This window comes from Megachile rotundata, chromosome 2 (genome assembly GCF_050947335.1).
Source record: "Megachile rotundata isolate GNS110a chromosome 2, iyMegRotu1, whole genome shotgun sequence".
NCBI lineage: Eukaryota > Metazoa > Arthropoda > Insecta > Hymenoptera > Megachilidae > Megachile > Megachile rotundata.
In genome coordinates, this window is record NC_134984.1 from 17092792 (window position 1) to 17110442 (window position 17651).

General features: G+C 34.5%; 2 protein-coding genes across 4 annotated transcripts in view; one reads left to right on the forward strand and one right to left on the reverse strand.

The window, feature by feature from the left end:
• LOC100879510 (uncharacterized) overlaps positions 1-17651 on the reverse strand; it is a 42098-nt gene that overhangs the window by 9416 nt on the left and 15031 nt on the right. For all 3 annotated transcript variants that reach the window (XM_076539002.1, XM_076539008.1, XM_076538998.1), the window contains 2 exons: positions 4035-4252; positions 583-746 (listed from right to left, as the gene is read on the reverse strand). In XM_076539002.1, coding sequence (XP_076395117.1) covers positions 583-746; positions 4035-4252 — 382 coding nt within the window. The remainder of the gene's footprint in view (positions 1-582; positions 747-4034; positions 4253-17651) is intronic.
• On the forward strand, positions 7518-16348 carry LOC143265662 (non-selective voltage-gated ion channel VDAC1-like). Its single transcript, XM_076539012.1, has 5 exons — positions 7518-7713; positions 9539-9757; positions 10133-10358; positions 12565-12774; positions 15933-16348. Exons 2-5 carry the CDS (start codon positions 9596-9598, stop codon positions 16196-16198), a joined length of 864 nt encoding a protein of 287 aa, XP_076395127.1. The 5' UTR covers positions 7518-7713; positions 9539-9595; the 3' UTR covers positions 16199-16348.

A 17651-nucleotide genomic window follows, 5' to 3' on the forward strand; every position in this document is an offset into this window, starting at 1 on the left:
AAATTAAAGCTTGAGGTTTCAAGAAAACGACTGCGTAAATGGTTCATCGATATTTTAAGTACAAAATGGCTGACGATCTGTTACAGCGACTAATGGTTCCAAACTGAAATTTGTTTATTGCTTTCCTGACGAAAGGTCTGCTGAGATTTCATGATATAAACGCAGCACAAAATGGCACTTATAGTACTTGAAATTAAAGCTTGAAGTTCCAAAAAAACGACTACGTAAATGGATCATCGATATTTTAAGTACAAAATGGCTGACGATCAGTTATACCCGCTAATGTTTCCAAAATGAATTTTCTAAAATTACACCAAATTATGTTCACAAAATTGATCATTTATTACAATAAATTTTAACGCTCACTATTAAAGCACTTTGCAGTACAGATTACCTCAACAGGGACCTTAAACCAACCCAGAAAATAAAATAACAACGTACAACCCCAATAAATCTTACGAAAGTGAACACGTCAAGCATAAAAACCGCTGTCAACAAATATGGTGTCACATAAAATGGATCAGGAAATAACTTCGCTCCGGTATTCGGTGAAATATAGCGACAAATATCTATGAAATTTACCGAGAGACGTGTCGTAGGCACAGATATAATCGCTGGTGGTGAATTGCGCGGTGAGGGCGGTTTTTCCGACCCCCGATGCACCCAGCATGCCGACTTTGTAAGTGGCCACTCGTTCGTTGCACGTGTCCTCCTCGGCTTCCATGCCAGAAAGCTGCGACGCCGAGCTGGAACAAACAGAAAGACGGGGAAAAAAAGGAAATCGAGGAAATGTGGCTGACTGGCTGACTCGTGGAATGGTATCGATCCAGCACGTGCAGAAAAAAGAATATGTTTGTTGCGCGAGTTGCCTGCTTTGGGTTTCCTTAACGGACGTTTTACCCCCTTAATCAAAGCCCCATTTTATGGGTCGTAAGTTTACCGGATATTTCAATACCTATTTCAATATTTCTTTTACTGCAGAAAGAGGGAATTTATGTATAAAGAAACTTGTGAATTTAGAAATTCGATTAGGGATTCTAGGGATATAGGATTTTGGTATTTTGAATTTTGAGTTTTTGGAGATTTGGGAATTTAGGGATGTAGGGACAGGTCTAGACATCTAGGGATCTAGGGATTTTAGGGATATAGAAATCTAAGGATTTTAGGATCTATGGATTTTGGAAACTTTGAGGATTTTGGGAATTTTTAGATTTAGGAATTTTGGGAGCTAGGTATTTTGGAGATGTAGGGATCTAGGGACTTTAAGGATATAAGGATCTAGGGATTTGGGGATTTAGGAATTTGGGGAATTTGGGATTTGGAGAATTTGGGATTTGGGAAATTTGGGATTTAGGGAATTTGGGATTTGGCGAATTTGAAATTTGGGGAATTTGGGATTTGAGGAATTTGGGATTTGGGGAATTTGGGATTTGGGGAATTTGGGATTTGGAGAATTTGGGATTTGGGGAATTTGGGATTTGGGGAATTTGGGATTTGGGGAATTTGGGATTTGGGGAATTTGGGATTTGGGGAATTTGGGATTTGGGGAATTTGGGATTTAGGGAATTTGGGATTTGGGAATTTGAAATTTGGGGAATTTGGGATTTGGGGAATTTGGGATTTGGGGAATTTGGGATTTGGGAAATTTGGAATTTGGGGAATTTGGGATTTAGGGAATTTGAGATTTGGGGAATTTGGGATTTGGGGAATTTGGGATTTGGGGAATTTGGGATTTGGGGAATTTGGGATTTGGAGAATTTAGAAATTTTGGGATCTTGGGATCTAGGGATTGTGGGATCTCAGAATCTGAGAATCTAGGGATATAGTGATCTAGAGATCTAGAGTTCTGTAAATCTAGTAACTTCATCAATTTGAAGAATCCGTAAATCTGAACAATTCACCAATTTTAAGAATCTATAAATCTATGAAATTCACCAATTTGAAGTATCTAAAAATTTAGCAATACAAAAACTTGCATGCCATATATCCAAAATGCAATATAATTAGATAGCCTCCTAACGGTGACCGCAAATTATCCGATTTCCACGTATTATCAAGCATTCCCCCTAATTTCCTCAATTTTTCCTCGCGAAGGAGCACTAGCCGAGATTACGAGGCGCTTCACCGCAAGCCTTCCGGTAGCCGAGCGACAAGGTTATGCCGAACGTAGCGGGAAATCTGGTAGAAAATTATACGAGTCGAAAGGAGGGAAACGCAAGAAAGGCTCCTTTAATCTCTTTAAGTGGAATCGTAAGGGAGAAGGATCTTTTGGTTTCCGTCAACCGTTACCCGAGCCGCGAACACGGAGTCGGATGTAATTGCTCGACGGTAATTACACGGCTGTTAATTGCTTCGCGAGAGCAAAGACAAGTGCCGGGTTTCGACGTTCGAGGTCATAGCACCTGGTAATTCTAACATTTCCATCCCTCCCCCGTACCACCGCTCGTGTAAATTCAATTATTCTATTTTTACGTCCCGACGCTCGTGAAATTGAAAGCTTCCGCCATTCCGTTACCAATTACCACCATTGATTTCATTTCGCGTTTCAAAGCTGCGGGCTTCTCAACGAATTTTCATTTGTATCCTGGTATTTTCGTTTGCCAGATACGATTTACGGTCTACGAACTTTTGTGTTGGTCGTTGAGAAATATTTAATGGGGTTTTTAATTGATTCAAGGTTTTCACTTTTTGCTGGGCTTTTGGAGTGTTTGGTGGTATGAGGTTCCTAAAACCTAACCTTACTGACCACTTCATTCTATCGTACTTTCAAAGAGTTTCTAGTAGTATGATCCTTGTAAAATCTGACCTGAACTAACCTTTTTATTGTGCTGTACTTTTAGACTGTTTAGTGGTGTGATGTTCCTAAAACCTAACCTAACTGACCACTTCACTGTACCGTACTTCCAAAGAGTACTTAGTGGTACGATGCTTGTAAAACCTGACCTGAACTAACCTCTTTACTGGGCTGTACTTTTAGAGTGTTTAGTAGCATGATGTTCTTAAAACCTAACCTAACTGACCACTTCACTGTATCGTACTTTCAAAGAGTTTCTAGTAGTATGATGCTTGTAAAAGCTGACCTGAACTAACCTCTTTACTGTGCTGTACTTTTAGAATGTTTAGTGGTATGATGTTCCTGAAACCTAACCTAACTGACCGCTTTACTGTGCCGTGTTTTCAAAGAGTATTTAGTAGTATGACGTTCCTAAAACCTAACCTAACTGACCACTTTACTTTACTGTACTTCTAAAGAATATTTAGTGATATTATGTTCGAACAACCTAACCTAACTAACCACTTTACCATACTGTACTTTCAACGAGGTATTCATGTGATGTTCACAAAACCTAACCTAACATAGTTCCTTTACAGTGCTGTACTTTCAAAGAGCATCAACAATTTCTAATACAATATTTGTAAAATTTGAAGTTGTTAAATATGCAGGAATATTAAAACTGTTTTTGATATCACACTTGTAAATTAAGGTGCATTTATAACAATATATGTTAGACATTAAATTTATCATTATTATTCTACACGATATAAGTAACTAAAAAATAAATGACTGACTCCTATTAATTATTATGTTCAAGCTGTGAATTAAAAGTGCACCTGTTTTTATCAAAGTCTTTATTTCTGCAATCATACTATGATCTTCATATTATAAGGGTACTTCATATTATATCCTATGAACTTTTAGTTCTTTAAGCAAAAGATATGCATCAAATTTAAAAGCAAGATTAAATTTTAGATTACACATTACTGTAAATTACATAGTACTTAAAATGCACCTGTACAGAATATTTCTCCCATATCTCACATCTTAAATATTATAATTTCAAATGCAATTATCACAAGGTAAAAAATAAATTAAGGTTTAATATTCTTAAAAGTTTGCTTTGATAAGGTAGTGATTTACGTTGCATTGAGTTTTTAAGCTCAATGCATTAAGCTTTAAAACTCAATGCAACGTAAATAATTTAAAGAGATTTTCAAAGTTCGGGTAACAACTTTGAACTTTGGTTTTTACTCACCTGAGCAACCTAGCTTCCCGAGTGCTACTGCAACTGGTGCCAGATGATGTGACACTGTTGATGCTTTTGCTACGACGACTTTTTAACGAATCACCGAGGTTGTAGACCCCGTTCGCTGTTATGGAAAACGATCTTAGCCTGTAATATTCGACGCCATCTTCGGTTTCACCCTCGTCGGCCCCGTTGGCGCCACCGCGTTTCGTTTCGGCAAGCATCGGCTGCAACCATAACGATACGCTTCTGTTTAACCCTTGTACAAGGTCACTTACAAGGTCACTTTGACCCATCTTAATTCATCTCATCACAGAACGTATAAAATTTAATTGTATGTTCAAGATATTTGGATATTTCTTCAAGGTGGAAGATTGAAAAAAATAAGATTGTTGAACAAATTGTTAAAAAGGCTAAAAAAATTGTTACAAGGTTAAAAGTTGATTTGTTAAACATTTTGTTATTGTATATTTAATTAAATACTCGAGGTAATACTATATATATTTTGTATTATAATTTTCATGTTCATTTATTTTTAAGTGAGTTTCTTTTTTTCGAATCTAAAATTAAAATACAAATTTTGAAAATACTGTAACAAGTAACAAGTGTTAATATTTATATTTAATTTCTTTTATTTCCTTCAACTATCAAAACTTGAAGAAACTATAACGTTTGATCTCCGGAACATTTTAATTCCTCAATTTTTAAATCCTACCAACGCAATCAAATTTGACTACGAAAAGCAGTTAAATTCCAGAACAGAGAATATTAAATCGTACAGAGATTCGTCGAAAATACGCGCAGGAATATTTCATGTAAATAAAGAATAACCTTTCCGCGTTCAATTTCAACTGTCACATTTGATTCACTTACGTATCTCATAACAGAAAGAGTTTATCTTGAAGCAAGAACGTATAAAGGATGAAAGTAAACGTTTGTAAAACGGAAACGTGATATTATGTATGAAATAACTCTCTCCCTTTGTTGTGAAATAAATTTCGAGCTTCTTTTGCAAAGTAGGTTATTGATTTTTTGTTATTTTTCATTCTCGAAATACCCTTCGCGTTGTGACCTTTCTTTATCGAGGAAGCACCGCGTTATTTGTCTGCGAAGGGTTTCGCGCTCTGTGTAGGGATTCCTAGTTCCTATCACGTTTTCAAAAGAATCTTCAGTTATCATTATTCGAACTTTTATTGGTTCTGTGTTATGTTCGGATCTGCTTTGTGGAAGGTTATGATTAGTGGATGTACGGTGTATGTAGGAATAGTAATGGGACTTTTTAAATTTGAGGAAAACTGGTGCCATTTGTTAAAACAATATGTTATCTGAAAGCAGTACATTTTCCCTACAAAACACAATAATCATTATTGGAATCGAGCAAAGAATTGTAAACTTATAGCGTTTAATGCGACAGAACCTTTCGTCATCGTATCACAAAATCATAGACAAGTGCAACAAATTGCGGGCGTTGAATATTGCAAGGATCTTATCGAAACAGCTAGACGAAACTGTACACTTGTAATTGAAACTTGGGAACTTGAGAGAACTTGAGAGCACTTGAGAGAACTTGACAGAACTTGAGAGAACTTGAGAGCACTTGAAAGTACTTGAGAGAACTTGAGAGAACTTAAGAGCACTTGAGAGAACTTGAGAGAACTTGAGAGAACTTGAGAGAACTTGAGAGAACTTGAGAACTTGAGAACTTGAGAACTTGAGAACTTGAGAACTTGAGAACTTGAAAACTTGAGAACTTGAAAACTTCGAAACTTGAGAACTTCAAAACGTGGTAACTTGAGAACGTGGTAACTTGAGAATGCGGTAACTTGAGAACGTGGTAATTTGAGAACGTGGGAACTTGAGAACGTGGGAAATTGAGAACTTGGAAACTTTGAAACTTGAGAACTTGAGAATGTGGGAACTTGAGAACGTGAGAACTTCAGAACTTGGAAACTTCGAAACTTGAGAACTTGAGGACGTGAGAACTTGAAAACGTGGGAACTTGAGAACGTGGTAACTTGAGAACGTGGGAACCTAAGAACTTGAGAACCTAAGAACTTGAGAACCTAAAAACTTGAAAACCTAACAACTTGAGGACCTAAGAACTTGAGAACTTGAGAGCTTGAGGACCTAAGAACTTGAAAACCTAATAACTTGAAGACCTCAGAACCTAAGAACTTGAAAACTTGAGGCCTTGAAGAATCCAAAACTGAAAAAATTCGTCAATACCAGAACATCAAAAACTTCATCAAGTTCTTAGACTTCACTAAATCAATCTCACCCAAAAATTAATGAGAAATTTTCACGTATGAAGTAGCAGGTTAATTTCGGCTGTAGACCAAATATTTCGTAGAAAAGAGGTTCCAGTATGTTCAGTTTCGTGAAATTATTTCCTCATCTCGTGCAGGTTAATTTCGCAGCACGTGCGCTTTATTTGTAGCGCACGATGAGAGAGAATCGCGTCGCGTTTCCGAACAAAAGCACCGGGAATAGAAGCGTATTGCATAAATCCCTGCTGAATTTTCACGCTCGAACTCGATACGAATATCAACGTATAGCTTTCGATTTTACCATCGATTAAACCTTTGTTATCCGACATTCTAACATTCGACGATACGTAACAAATAAACTGAATGCGAAAAAAATTACTCGGGCAGAAAATCGAATTCGGGTTATGGATTTTTAAGTTAGGTACTTGATGACTGGTTTTGTTATGATTTTATATTTTATTATTTTTAATTGGGAAATTCTCAAGTTTCCAAGTTTTCGAATTTCTAAATTCCCATATTTTACAATATTCACAGTCCCCAATTTCCACGTTCCCCAATTCCCACATTCCCCAATTCCCACGTTCCCCAATTACCACGTTCCCCAATTCCCACGTTCCCTAATTCCCACGTTCCCCAATTCCCACGTTCCCCAATTCCCACGTTCCCCAATTCCCACATTCTCCAATTCCCACATTGTCCGACTCCCACGTTCACCAATTCCCACGTTCCCCAATTCCCACATTCCCCAATTCCCACATTCTCCAATTCCCACATTCCCCAATTCCCTCATACCCCAATTCCCACATTCCCTAATTCTCACATTCCCCAATTCCCACATTCCCTAATTCTCACATTCCCCAATTCCCACATTCCCTAATTCTCACATTCCCCAATTCCCACATTCCCTAATTCCCACATTGTCCAACTCCCACATTGTCCAATTCCCATATTCCCCAATTCCACCTTCCCCAATTCCTAAATCACCAAATTCCAAAAATTCCAAAAATCCAAGCCCCTAATTTTCCAATAATCAAAATTCCCAAATTCCTAAATCTTCCCCCAAAAGTTGCCCACATTAGAACTAAATAATCACCACGTTAAATCATTCAGTCAGTTAAATCATAACAGTTCGTACATTCGTTTCGCGAATATTTGTACGCACATGTGAACAGCCCTTAAGTCGGTCAGTGCCGTCCACGGTGAAGTACTCGGCAATATATCGCGGCCTGTCAACGGCGATAAACGTCAAACGGCACTGTTATCGTCCATGATAACTTATTAACAAAGAATTCCGAAAGTATCGAAAGATTTCGGCCAGTAATCCGCCGTTTCGAGGAAGGTGAAAGGACGGCGATGTTGCACACGATCGAGAGGGTCGTCGCGTCAATCGTCGAGTCCAGTCGCATCGACGCTTCATTCTGGTGAACGACCCTTAACCTTTACTCACTTACGTCCAACCCCTTCTCGCGAACATTCAACCAGCCTTCATTTCAACAACGTTTCACTTTTCATCGATTACGTATTCCTTGTATCATTTGCACGATTCTGGGAATTCTAGCGAGTTTGTGGAATGTTTCAGTTATGAGTTGGTGTGACATACATATTTCTTTAGTAATATTTAGATTGAAATAATGGGGAATTGTCACCCTTTTTGGAGATTGAAAATATAAGTCTGTTAGGTTTATTAATTTAGATTTGCAGATTATGTTTTAGATTTATTATATTTATTTTAAAATATGTTTTAGATTTATTTAGATTATACGTTTGGGTTTATGGATGGAGTTTGTGGATTTATGGACTGGATTTTTAAATTTGGATTTATTGTTTGGGTTTTTAAATTTTGTTTCATGGATTGGATTTTTAAATTGAGGTTTGTGGACATTTAATTGTGACAAATTTATTTAATCCTTGACTCGAAAAATTTCCTCCAATGAAACTTTAGGTACTAATTAAAAAATTTACAACCATAAAACCTCCAAATAGAAATTTAACCTTTACAAATTCGAAAATCTGCTCTCTATTCGACCAGAAATTTAACTTTGTCGATTCAGAGAATTTGACCCTGGAATTGAACCCTGACCCATTCGAAAATATATCCTCAGTTCGTCTAACACTTCAACCCCTCCTAAAAGTTTACATTATTCTAATAATAATCACGAACGCCCAAGTGCCATTATGCAACGCTCTATAAATGATCCGAAAATACATTCCTTATAACAAGATATTATTAAAAAAAAAAAGCAACAAGTGTTTAAGTTCTTACAAAAAATAATGACACGAAAGAGAACAAACACAACTTGAAGTTCATTATTCTGAGAATGAAGTTTCTAGTGACATCCTATTGTGCAGTTCACAAAAGAAAAAAAAAAAAGAAACAATCTAGGGCAACCCTGTATCTTTCCTGTCTTGTCTCACTAAGGTAATGAGACGTAGGAGATGGAGTATGCTGAAATATGATGAAAATGCGTTGTTTATAACAAGGATATATGTGTAGTAAAATCAAGCTTCATTTGAACGTGCAGTGTTTTAAATATTAAAGACTTCAATATTAAATATTAAAGAAATTTTTATTGAATTAATTTTTGGCTTCAAGTTTTTAAAAAAATATTGATGGACTATTTTATAATTGTATTTCATCTTTGTTTAATGTGGTACATTTTTATTATACAAATTTTATATTGCAATGTGTTTCATATTTACTGTTATTTTCATTTACCTGTCTAGTGTTCTGAATTTGTAAATAAATTTTGTATTATAATTTTTTAAGCGTTAGTGTACTATTGTATTTCATCTTCAGTGTGTTACATTTGTACTAAATAAATTTTTTATCATAATTTTTTGAATGGTGATATACTTTGCAATTTTATTTCATCTTTATGTCTAGTGTGGTATATTTTTATTAAATAAATTTTGCATTGCAATTGTTTATATATTAATGTACTAATCTATAACTACACTATTCCATTTTTCTATATAGAGTGCTATAATGACAGTAAAAGTGTTGCAAATATCATATGAAAGTTTTCCTAAAAGTGGCCATATAGCGAGAGTCCACAAACATCCCCCTAATGCATCATACTATACAAACATTCACCTGTACCAAAATTTCCCTCAAATTTAACTGTCTAAACCCCCCAGAATAATTCCATAAAATATTTTCTAAATTAAAGTACAGAAGTTAATTATGCACATCAGAATTATCGGTCTTTACAAGTTACCCATGTAAAGATCTTTTTCTTTTTACAGCTAAATCGATTATCGTTGGTGCCGTATTCGTCGTTAACCTTCTCTAAATAACACGTCATGAGTGTGCCGAGCTTTTCAGATCTGGGAAAAAGTGCAAGGGACGTGTTCAGAAGCGGCTACCACTATGGCAAAAGTCTTATCAAGTTCACTGCCAAAGCGAGCTCCGCTAACAGCTTGCAAGTGGACAGCAATTTACAATTGAACTGTGACGAAGCGACGGTGAATGTCTCTACCAAACTTTAAATTCTAACAAATATTAATTTGACATAATAAAATCGTTTTAACGATAATATTAGGGGTACCGAAAAGTAATCAAAAGTTCTTCGATGATTTCAATATTTTTCTATGAAAAATCGAAGGACTTTTTTTAAGAAGGGAACAATTGCGGTTAAGCTGGCAAAAAGCGTTAGAAAGTGATGGAAATTATTTTGTTGATTTAAGATTTCTTTAATAAATAAATATTTTTCGCCAGCAAACAAAATTTTGATTACTTTTCGTTTCGAAAAGTATCGTTTCCAAAATATCGTTTTGGATGAATATCCTTTAAAGAGGTTAGTGGATTTTAAGAAAAGTACAGCGCCATTTTGTGTACAGCTGAACGGTACAGCGAACGTGGAGTACAAGACAAGCGATTACGGAAACCTTTTGCAAAAATGGACGACGGACGGCACCGTGACGTTAGGCTACCATCTGAATGGACTCCCGCTGTCGCATATGGGTTTATTAGCGGAGATTATCTATAATCCAGCAACCACTGCCGGAACGGTGAAATTCGGCGTGAAGTGCACTCCACAGAACGTTAACGCGCTGTGTACTGTCGGTTAGTCATTTTATTATTCATTTCCTGCTCGTTAATATTCGTTATTTCGAGCCACTATTGCTTTGGGGAAATTGGGACCTTACTATTATTACCGAATGTTTACGATCTTATTACTTGTTTTGCAACTCTTTTCTCGTACTCCAGAAATGTATCAAACTTATAATTAATTTTAGATTTGATGTTTTTAAAGTTATCACACAATTTTAAATTTGATATTTTTAGAGTTAACAAACAATTTTAAATTTGATATTTTTGAAGTTTCCAAACAATTTTAAATTAAATTTTTTTTTAAAGTTTACAGACAATTTGCAAGTTGAAATTGTTTCATTTTAACTGTTCTTTTTGACGGAAATTAATTTTAAATTTCAAGCCTAGAAGTTTTGAATAAAAATTCATTTTAAGATTTTAAAGATTTAAACCACTTTTTTCATAAATTCCTAAAGATTGATTTAAAATGAACGATTTCTTATAAATTTCAAGTTTGACATTTTGTTTAAAATTCATAATTAAAAAGTTTGAACTAATTTTATGTAATAAATGAGTATCTAACACGTCACTTAAAACTTGTAAACAACAAGCAAGAATAATACATTCTATACTTTTGTTTTGTAACAGTTATTGATTAAACTATTGTCTTCATAAAAAACATTTAACCAAAGGTGTAACTACAGAAAAGTTGTTTCACTGCGATATTCACTAGTTAAATATTTATAGTAGCAATTTTACAGAATCGTAACCCTCACCCTTACACACGTAACTGACATTTATAGCACAGCGGGTTGCGTTCTCTTTTATATAATTAATGAATCAAATGAACTAGTATTAATCGTAAAATCGCACAATAATTTAGTGCAGAGGTTTACATACACACTATCAAAGTTTAGTACCACTAATAAAGGATAATATTGTGCGCGAGCTGCGAACGTCGGATTTAAACTGTCGTTAGATCCGGAGTTATGGAGCGTTCCGTATTTACTAATAAACAGAGGGGTATATTTGGGTAACGGATTATATGACTTTGATATGTTTTGTTTATTGCTACAGTGTGGCTTCGGGTTTTATGGTCGGGGGTTATCAAGCTTTCTAATTTTTATATTTTTTGTTTTTTGGATTGTTGGGTTCTTAAGACGGGAATTTGTGGATTTGTAAATTTTGGAATTTTGAGATTTTGAAAGGGATTTGAGTAATTCTCAAGTTTCCAAATTCTCAAATTCCCAAATTCATAAATTTTTAAACTTTCAAATTACCAAACTCTCAAATTTCCAAATTCTCAAATTACCAAATTCATAAATTTTTAAACTCTCAAATTACCAAACTCTCAAATTTCCAAATTCTCAAATTACCAAATTCTCAAATTTCCAAATTCTCAAATTTCCAAACTCTCAAATTACCAAACTCTCTAATTACAAAATTCTCAAATTTCCAAACTCTCAAATTTCCAAACTCTCAAATTACCAAACTCTCAAATTACAAAATTCTCCAATTTCCAAATTCTCAAATTACTAAATTCTCAAATTTCCAAACTCTCAAATTACCAAATTCTCAAATTACCAAATTCTCCAATTTCCAAATTCTCAAATTTCCAAACTCTCAAATTACTAAATTCTCCAATTTCCAAACTCTCAAATTACCAAATTCTCAAATTTCCAAACTCTCAAATTTCCAAATACACAATTTTCCAAACTCTCAAATTACCAAACTCTCAAATGACCAAATTCTCAAATTTCCAAACTCTCAAATTACCAATCTCTCAAATTACCAAATTCTCCAATTCCCAAACTCTCAAATTACCAATCACTCAAATTACCAAATTCTCCAATTTCCAAATTCTCAAATTACCAAATTCTCAAATTTCCAAACTCTCAAATTACCAAACTCTCAAATTTCCAATTTCCCAAATTACCAAATTCTCTACGTCCCTAATTCCAAAATTCCCAAATTCTCTACGTCCCTAATTCCAAAATTCCCAAATTCTCTACACCCTTAATTCCAAAATTACCAAATTCCCTTCATACCTAACTCCAAAATTCCAAAATTCTCTACATCCCTAATTTCTAAATCCCCAAATTCCCACCTCCAATTCCAAGATTCCCAAATTCCCCCCATTTCAAATTCAAACTTCTAAAAAATGTCTAAACTCATAAATCTTCCAATCCTAAAATTTCCAAATTCAATTTCTAAATTGAATTATTCATTTCATTTGCAGTCAGCGACTTGAACTCGAACGTCAATATTCTGGGATCGCTGGTGACTGCCGTAAAGGGTCTGATGATCGGATACCAAGGTGGTTATAGCACGGAAACGAACCGAATGACGAAGAATGATCTAGGACTGGCTTTCAATTACGGGGATGTTGGAATTCATTTTCAATGCGTTTCCATACCTCATGAATGTGGTCTCTCTGTTTTATACAAAGGTTAGAAATTGTTTATGACTTTCCATATTTTTAATAATTTATAAAAATGTGTCGAAATTGGGATTAGGTTAGGTTAGGTCTTATTTTTCATATTATAAGTTATTTCTTTTTTAAATTATTTGATAATGCAATCTTTAAATAAAAACTTGAATATGTATATTTTTTTATTAGTTTCAATAGAATTATATTCATAAAAATGTGTCTAAAAGAAAGAACAATTAGGTTAGGTTAATTGATGCTTCTTTACTTATCCTCCATCTTTAATTTAAAAACAACTGTACATTAAGGTTATTAATTTTTGTAATTAAAAGAGCAAATTCAAAGTAAGTTTCCACGTTTTTACACAATTAAAAAATAAATAACTTTCAAACAAATTAAAACAATAGAACGTAGAGAATAAATTTTAAAATAATGTCTCTGACCAATTAACAATTTTCGCAATGTAACACAGCACCAGTTTACTTTTTCAAAAATAAAACGTTTCCAATTTCCAATTTACCCCCTATTAAATTTATCATCCCCAAAAATACAAAGCTAACAGTTCAAATAAAACTTGACATACGTGCCCACAAAATTCCGCCGTCAAAAGCAGTTTTGCATCCCCTGCAAAAATATTAATCTCAATTTACAGGCACCGTTTAAACTAAAGGTTTGTTGGATATAACGTTTCGAAAGTTTGAAGGTAACACCCGAATCGATTTCCACGCTTTAATTTTCAATATGGTCGTTTCTTTCGAAATTCACTTTTCAATATTCATTTCAATAATTTTCCAATAACGCATTTTCTGTCGAAATATTTCTGAAAGTATTCCTTCAATTTCGTTGATATTTGTTTGACCAATGAACCCTTGTTAATTGTACTCGAAGTTTGTTACATCGAATGGCTTAAATGTTTGGAATGTCGGACAGGTAGAAGGGTGAAACTCTCACAAAGGAAACTGCCGTCAAAGAGAATTGAAAAGGGGTTGTTTCAATTAACTATGCATCGTGAACTTCTTTTGTACGAGAAAAAGATGCTCAGCCAATAATGGACAACTTTTACTGTTTCCGATATTGTTACTTACCTCGGGGGCTTCTGTTTCTACTACAACTGAACTGCTTTTTTAACCTTTTAAACGGTGTAAACTTTATGTACGTTTCAAAGTTTAGAAGTTCCTGGGTCGAAAAATTTAAGGATGTGATTCAGAGTTTTAGAAGTTAAAGTTCAACGTCTTCGAGTTTCGACGTTGAGGAATTTCGAGGTTTTAACATTTTTAAGTTGGGAAGAGTCAAGATTAAGAAATTTCAGTTTTAAAGTTTCGAAGTTGTAAGATTATAAAATTCAGAAGCAATAGTTCCACATTCCCCAATTCCACATTGCCTAATTCCACATTCCCCAATTCCCACATTACCCTATTACCACATTTCGCGATTCCCACGTTCCCCAATTCCCACATTCCCCAATTCCCACATCCCCCAATTCCCACATTCCCCAATTCCACATTCCCCAATTCCACATTCCCCAATTCCCATATCCCCCAATTCCCACATTGTCCAATTCCACATCCCCCAATTCCACATCCCCCAATTCCCACATTCCCCAATTCCACATTCCCCAATTCCCACATTCCCCAATTCCACATTCCCCAATTCCCACATTCCCCAATTTCCACATTCCCCAATTCCACATCCCCCAATTCCACATTGTGCAATTCCCACATTCCCCAATTCCACATTCCCCAATTCCACATTCCCCAATTCCCACATTCCCCAATTCCACATTCCCCAAATCCCAAATTCCCCAAATCCCAAATCTCCCAAATCCCCAATCTCCCAAATCTCCCAAATCCCAAATCTCCCAAATCCCAAATCTCCCAAATCCCAAATCTCCCAAATCCCAAATCTCCCAAATCCCAAATCTCCCAAATCCCAAATCTCCCAAATCCCAAATCTCCCAAATCCCAAATCTCCCAAATCCCAAATCTCCCAAATCCCAAATCTCCCAAATCCCAAATCTCCCAAATCCCAAATCTCCCAAATCCCAAATCTCCCAAATCCCAAATCTCCCAAATCCCAAATCTCCCAAATCCCAAATCTCCCAAATCCCCACCTCCCCAAATCCCCAACTCCCCAACTCCCCAAATTCTAAACCTCAAAATTCCCCAAATCAACCCACCACCAATCACCCCAATCATCAAAATGCACGCATCTGCCTCTACTATTCGATACATCAACGAATTAGTATTCCAAATCGCAAATGCGTGCGACTATTGTTAAATTCGCAATGAAAACCGCGTTCATAGTTCTGGTTTGAAACATGGTACACGTGTCCTCTGATCAAAACAGCATCGATCCTGAATCGGGTCAACTTTTCTCGAATACGTCAACGAGAATACCATGAAAACGTGATTTCAATTCGAGTAGGCGGAACAACGCCGTGCATAATTTATTCGCGTCTGTTTCATTCGCATTACTGTCTCTCTGAATCGATATTACTAATCATGATTGAAAAGTTCCATCGAAATTAGCGATACGCTCGACATTCGCTTATCTCTGCATATGGTGCTCCGACGATCGTATAATCGGAATTCAAATCATTTAACCTGAAATTTTCTACTTTGCGTGTTTAACCATTTATATATTCAACTGGTCATTGTCTATTTTATATTGTTTTGTCGTATCTATAGTATTGCACAAATTTTTGGTTGTTTTACATGCTATAATATTTTAAAGATTATTAACATTTTTATGTGATGCTATATTTTAAAAATTATTAACGTTTTCGTCTGCTAGAATATCTTTCAATTTTTTATGATTTTCATCCACTAAATTGTTTTACAATTTTTTAAAATTTTCATTCGCTAAATTGTCTTATTATTTTTTATCATTTTTATGCGTTACAATATCTTGACAATTTTTAACATTTTCAGTCATTACGATATCTTATAAATTTTTGACATTTTCATACATTAAAATATCTCAGAAATTGTTAAGATTTTAGACATATTTGACACGGGTGTTTTAACACTGTTCATATAAGTGTAATTTACATAAATATTATATCTTGTTGAAAATAAAATTTGCATTAATTATCACATTAAATAATTCACCAAAATTTCCTAAGCACTCAGAATAATCAAAATACCAGCGAACTAACATCGTTTATTTAATTTTTCAAGTAAATCGGGACTGGGACGTAGGGATCAACGGTATAGTAGCCCACAGCGGTGGCATGAAGAAATGGACGCTGGGAACAGGAGCAAAATGTCAGATGGACGAGACCTCAACGTTTCGATGTAAATTCAACACCGATCTTCAACTGGGTTTGAGTATGCAGCATAAGCTCGATCCAAATGTCCTGTTAACCTTATCCTTCAACGTCGACTGTGCCAATGTGACGAGAGGTGGCCACAAAGTTGGTTTAGCTCTTGATATTACAGGTTAAACCTACAAGACGGTCTTCATCTTATTTTCTTTTCGTAAAAATGTCCTTTGATACCTGTACTTTTGGAGTGCGTATTGTGATCGTTCATATTAAATGTACAATATTGATAGTAAAATATTCGAGAATTTAATACATATTTCTTTTAACAAATTTTGTGGTGGTTTTTCTTTCTTGAGACGTTCGTGGTTGCAGTCTCGGTATATTGCCGGTTGAGACTTTTACGCAGTTTATGAGGACTTTTATGTGCTATATTTTTTTCTTGTAACTGAAAGATTTCTTTTTAATATTTACAATATTAATTTGGAAATTTGGAAGATTGATTATTCAAAATTTATAAATTGGAATTTCGCAACTTGCGAATTTAGTGAATTTAGAAAACTAGAAAATTGGTAAATGGGAAAATGGGAAAATTAGAAAATTGGAAAATTGGAAAATGGGAAAATTAGAAAATTGGAAATTTGGAAAATTAGAAATTTGGAAATTTGGAAAATTAGAAAATTAGAAAATTAGAAAACTAAAAAATTAGAAAATTAGAAAATTAGAAAATTAGAAAATTAGAAAACTAAAAAATTAAAGGATTAACAATTAAAATTAAACGAAATGCATCTAAACACCGTAGCCTCGTCCAGCGATATAACGAGAGCCCAACACTAAGAAAACTTCCATTAAAAATGCATTTTTCACAACATAAAAGCGTTCAAATATTAACGCAGAACATTTGTAATCCAACAATGATAAAATTTCGTTATCCGTTTGAAACGCGTCAACGTGACAGCTAATCACAGAACGAATGTTTTTATGATTAAATAGCACTTATGGCAGAAAATCGTTAGATTTCATTGCGTAGATACATTATCGATGTATTCCGCGATAGCAAAGTTTCCATTAAAGCATATTCCTTGACTCGATAGAGACTCTAAAAAGAAGAGGAAAATGGAAGCACGTTGAATACAGTAAACTCGTTGCATCACTGAATACCGCGTACACAACTTTTTCTTTCATCCTTTTGAAGTTCCATATCAAATCTCGCGAACTGTTATCCATCTTTCCTATGCATTAAACTAATTGTACTTTATCCGAATATTCGATGAAGTTTGCGGTACTTTTTCAAATTTAGTACGAAGTTTTAGGCAAAGTTCAAGCGTACAAAAATTATTATTATTATTATTCTGTAATTTCATATCTGATGACTGTTTATTATTTGTGATCTCAAAATGTAATAATATAAATGAGGATGAAGCTTATTTCTGTTGGAATAGTGTTTAAAAATAATTTCAATTTTCATTAAAATATTTAGAGACAGAAAAGTAGCAGACTGTATTATACTTTATATACTTTAACAGTTTTTAACAATTTTTATATACTTTAACAATTTTTAAGTAATATAATGTATCAAATTTTTAAGTAATATAATGCATCAATTTTTTAAGTAATATAATGTATCAAATTTTTA

Excerpts from the sequence above, each read along its gene's own strand:
- LOC143265662 (XM_076539012.1), top strand. The coding sequence starts at position 9,596 with ATGAGTGTGCCGAGCTTTTCAGATCTGGGAAAAAGTGCAAGGGACGTG. Across the intron at positions 9,758-10,132 it reads TGAACTGTGACGAAGCGACG|CTGAACGGTACAGCGAACGT; the intron begins GTGAATGTCTCT and ends TTTTGTGTACAG. Across the intron at positions 10,359-12,564 it reads TAACGCGCTGTGTACTGTCG|TCAGCGACTTGAACTCGAAC; the intron begins GTTAGTCATTTT and ends TTTCATTTGCAG.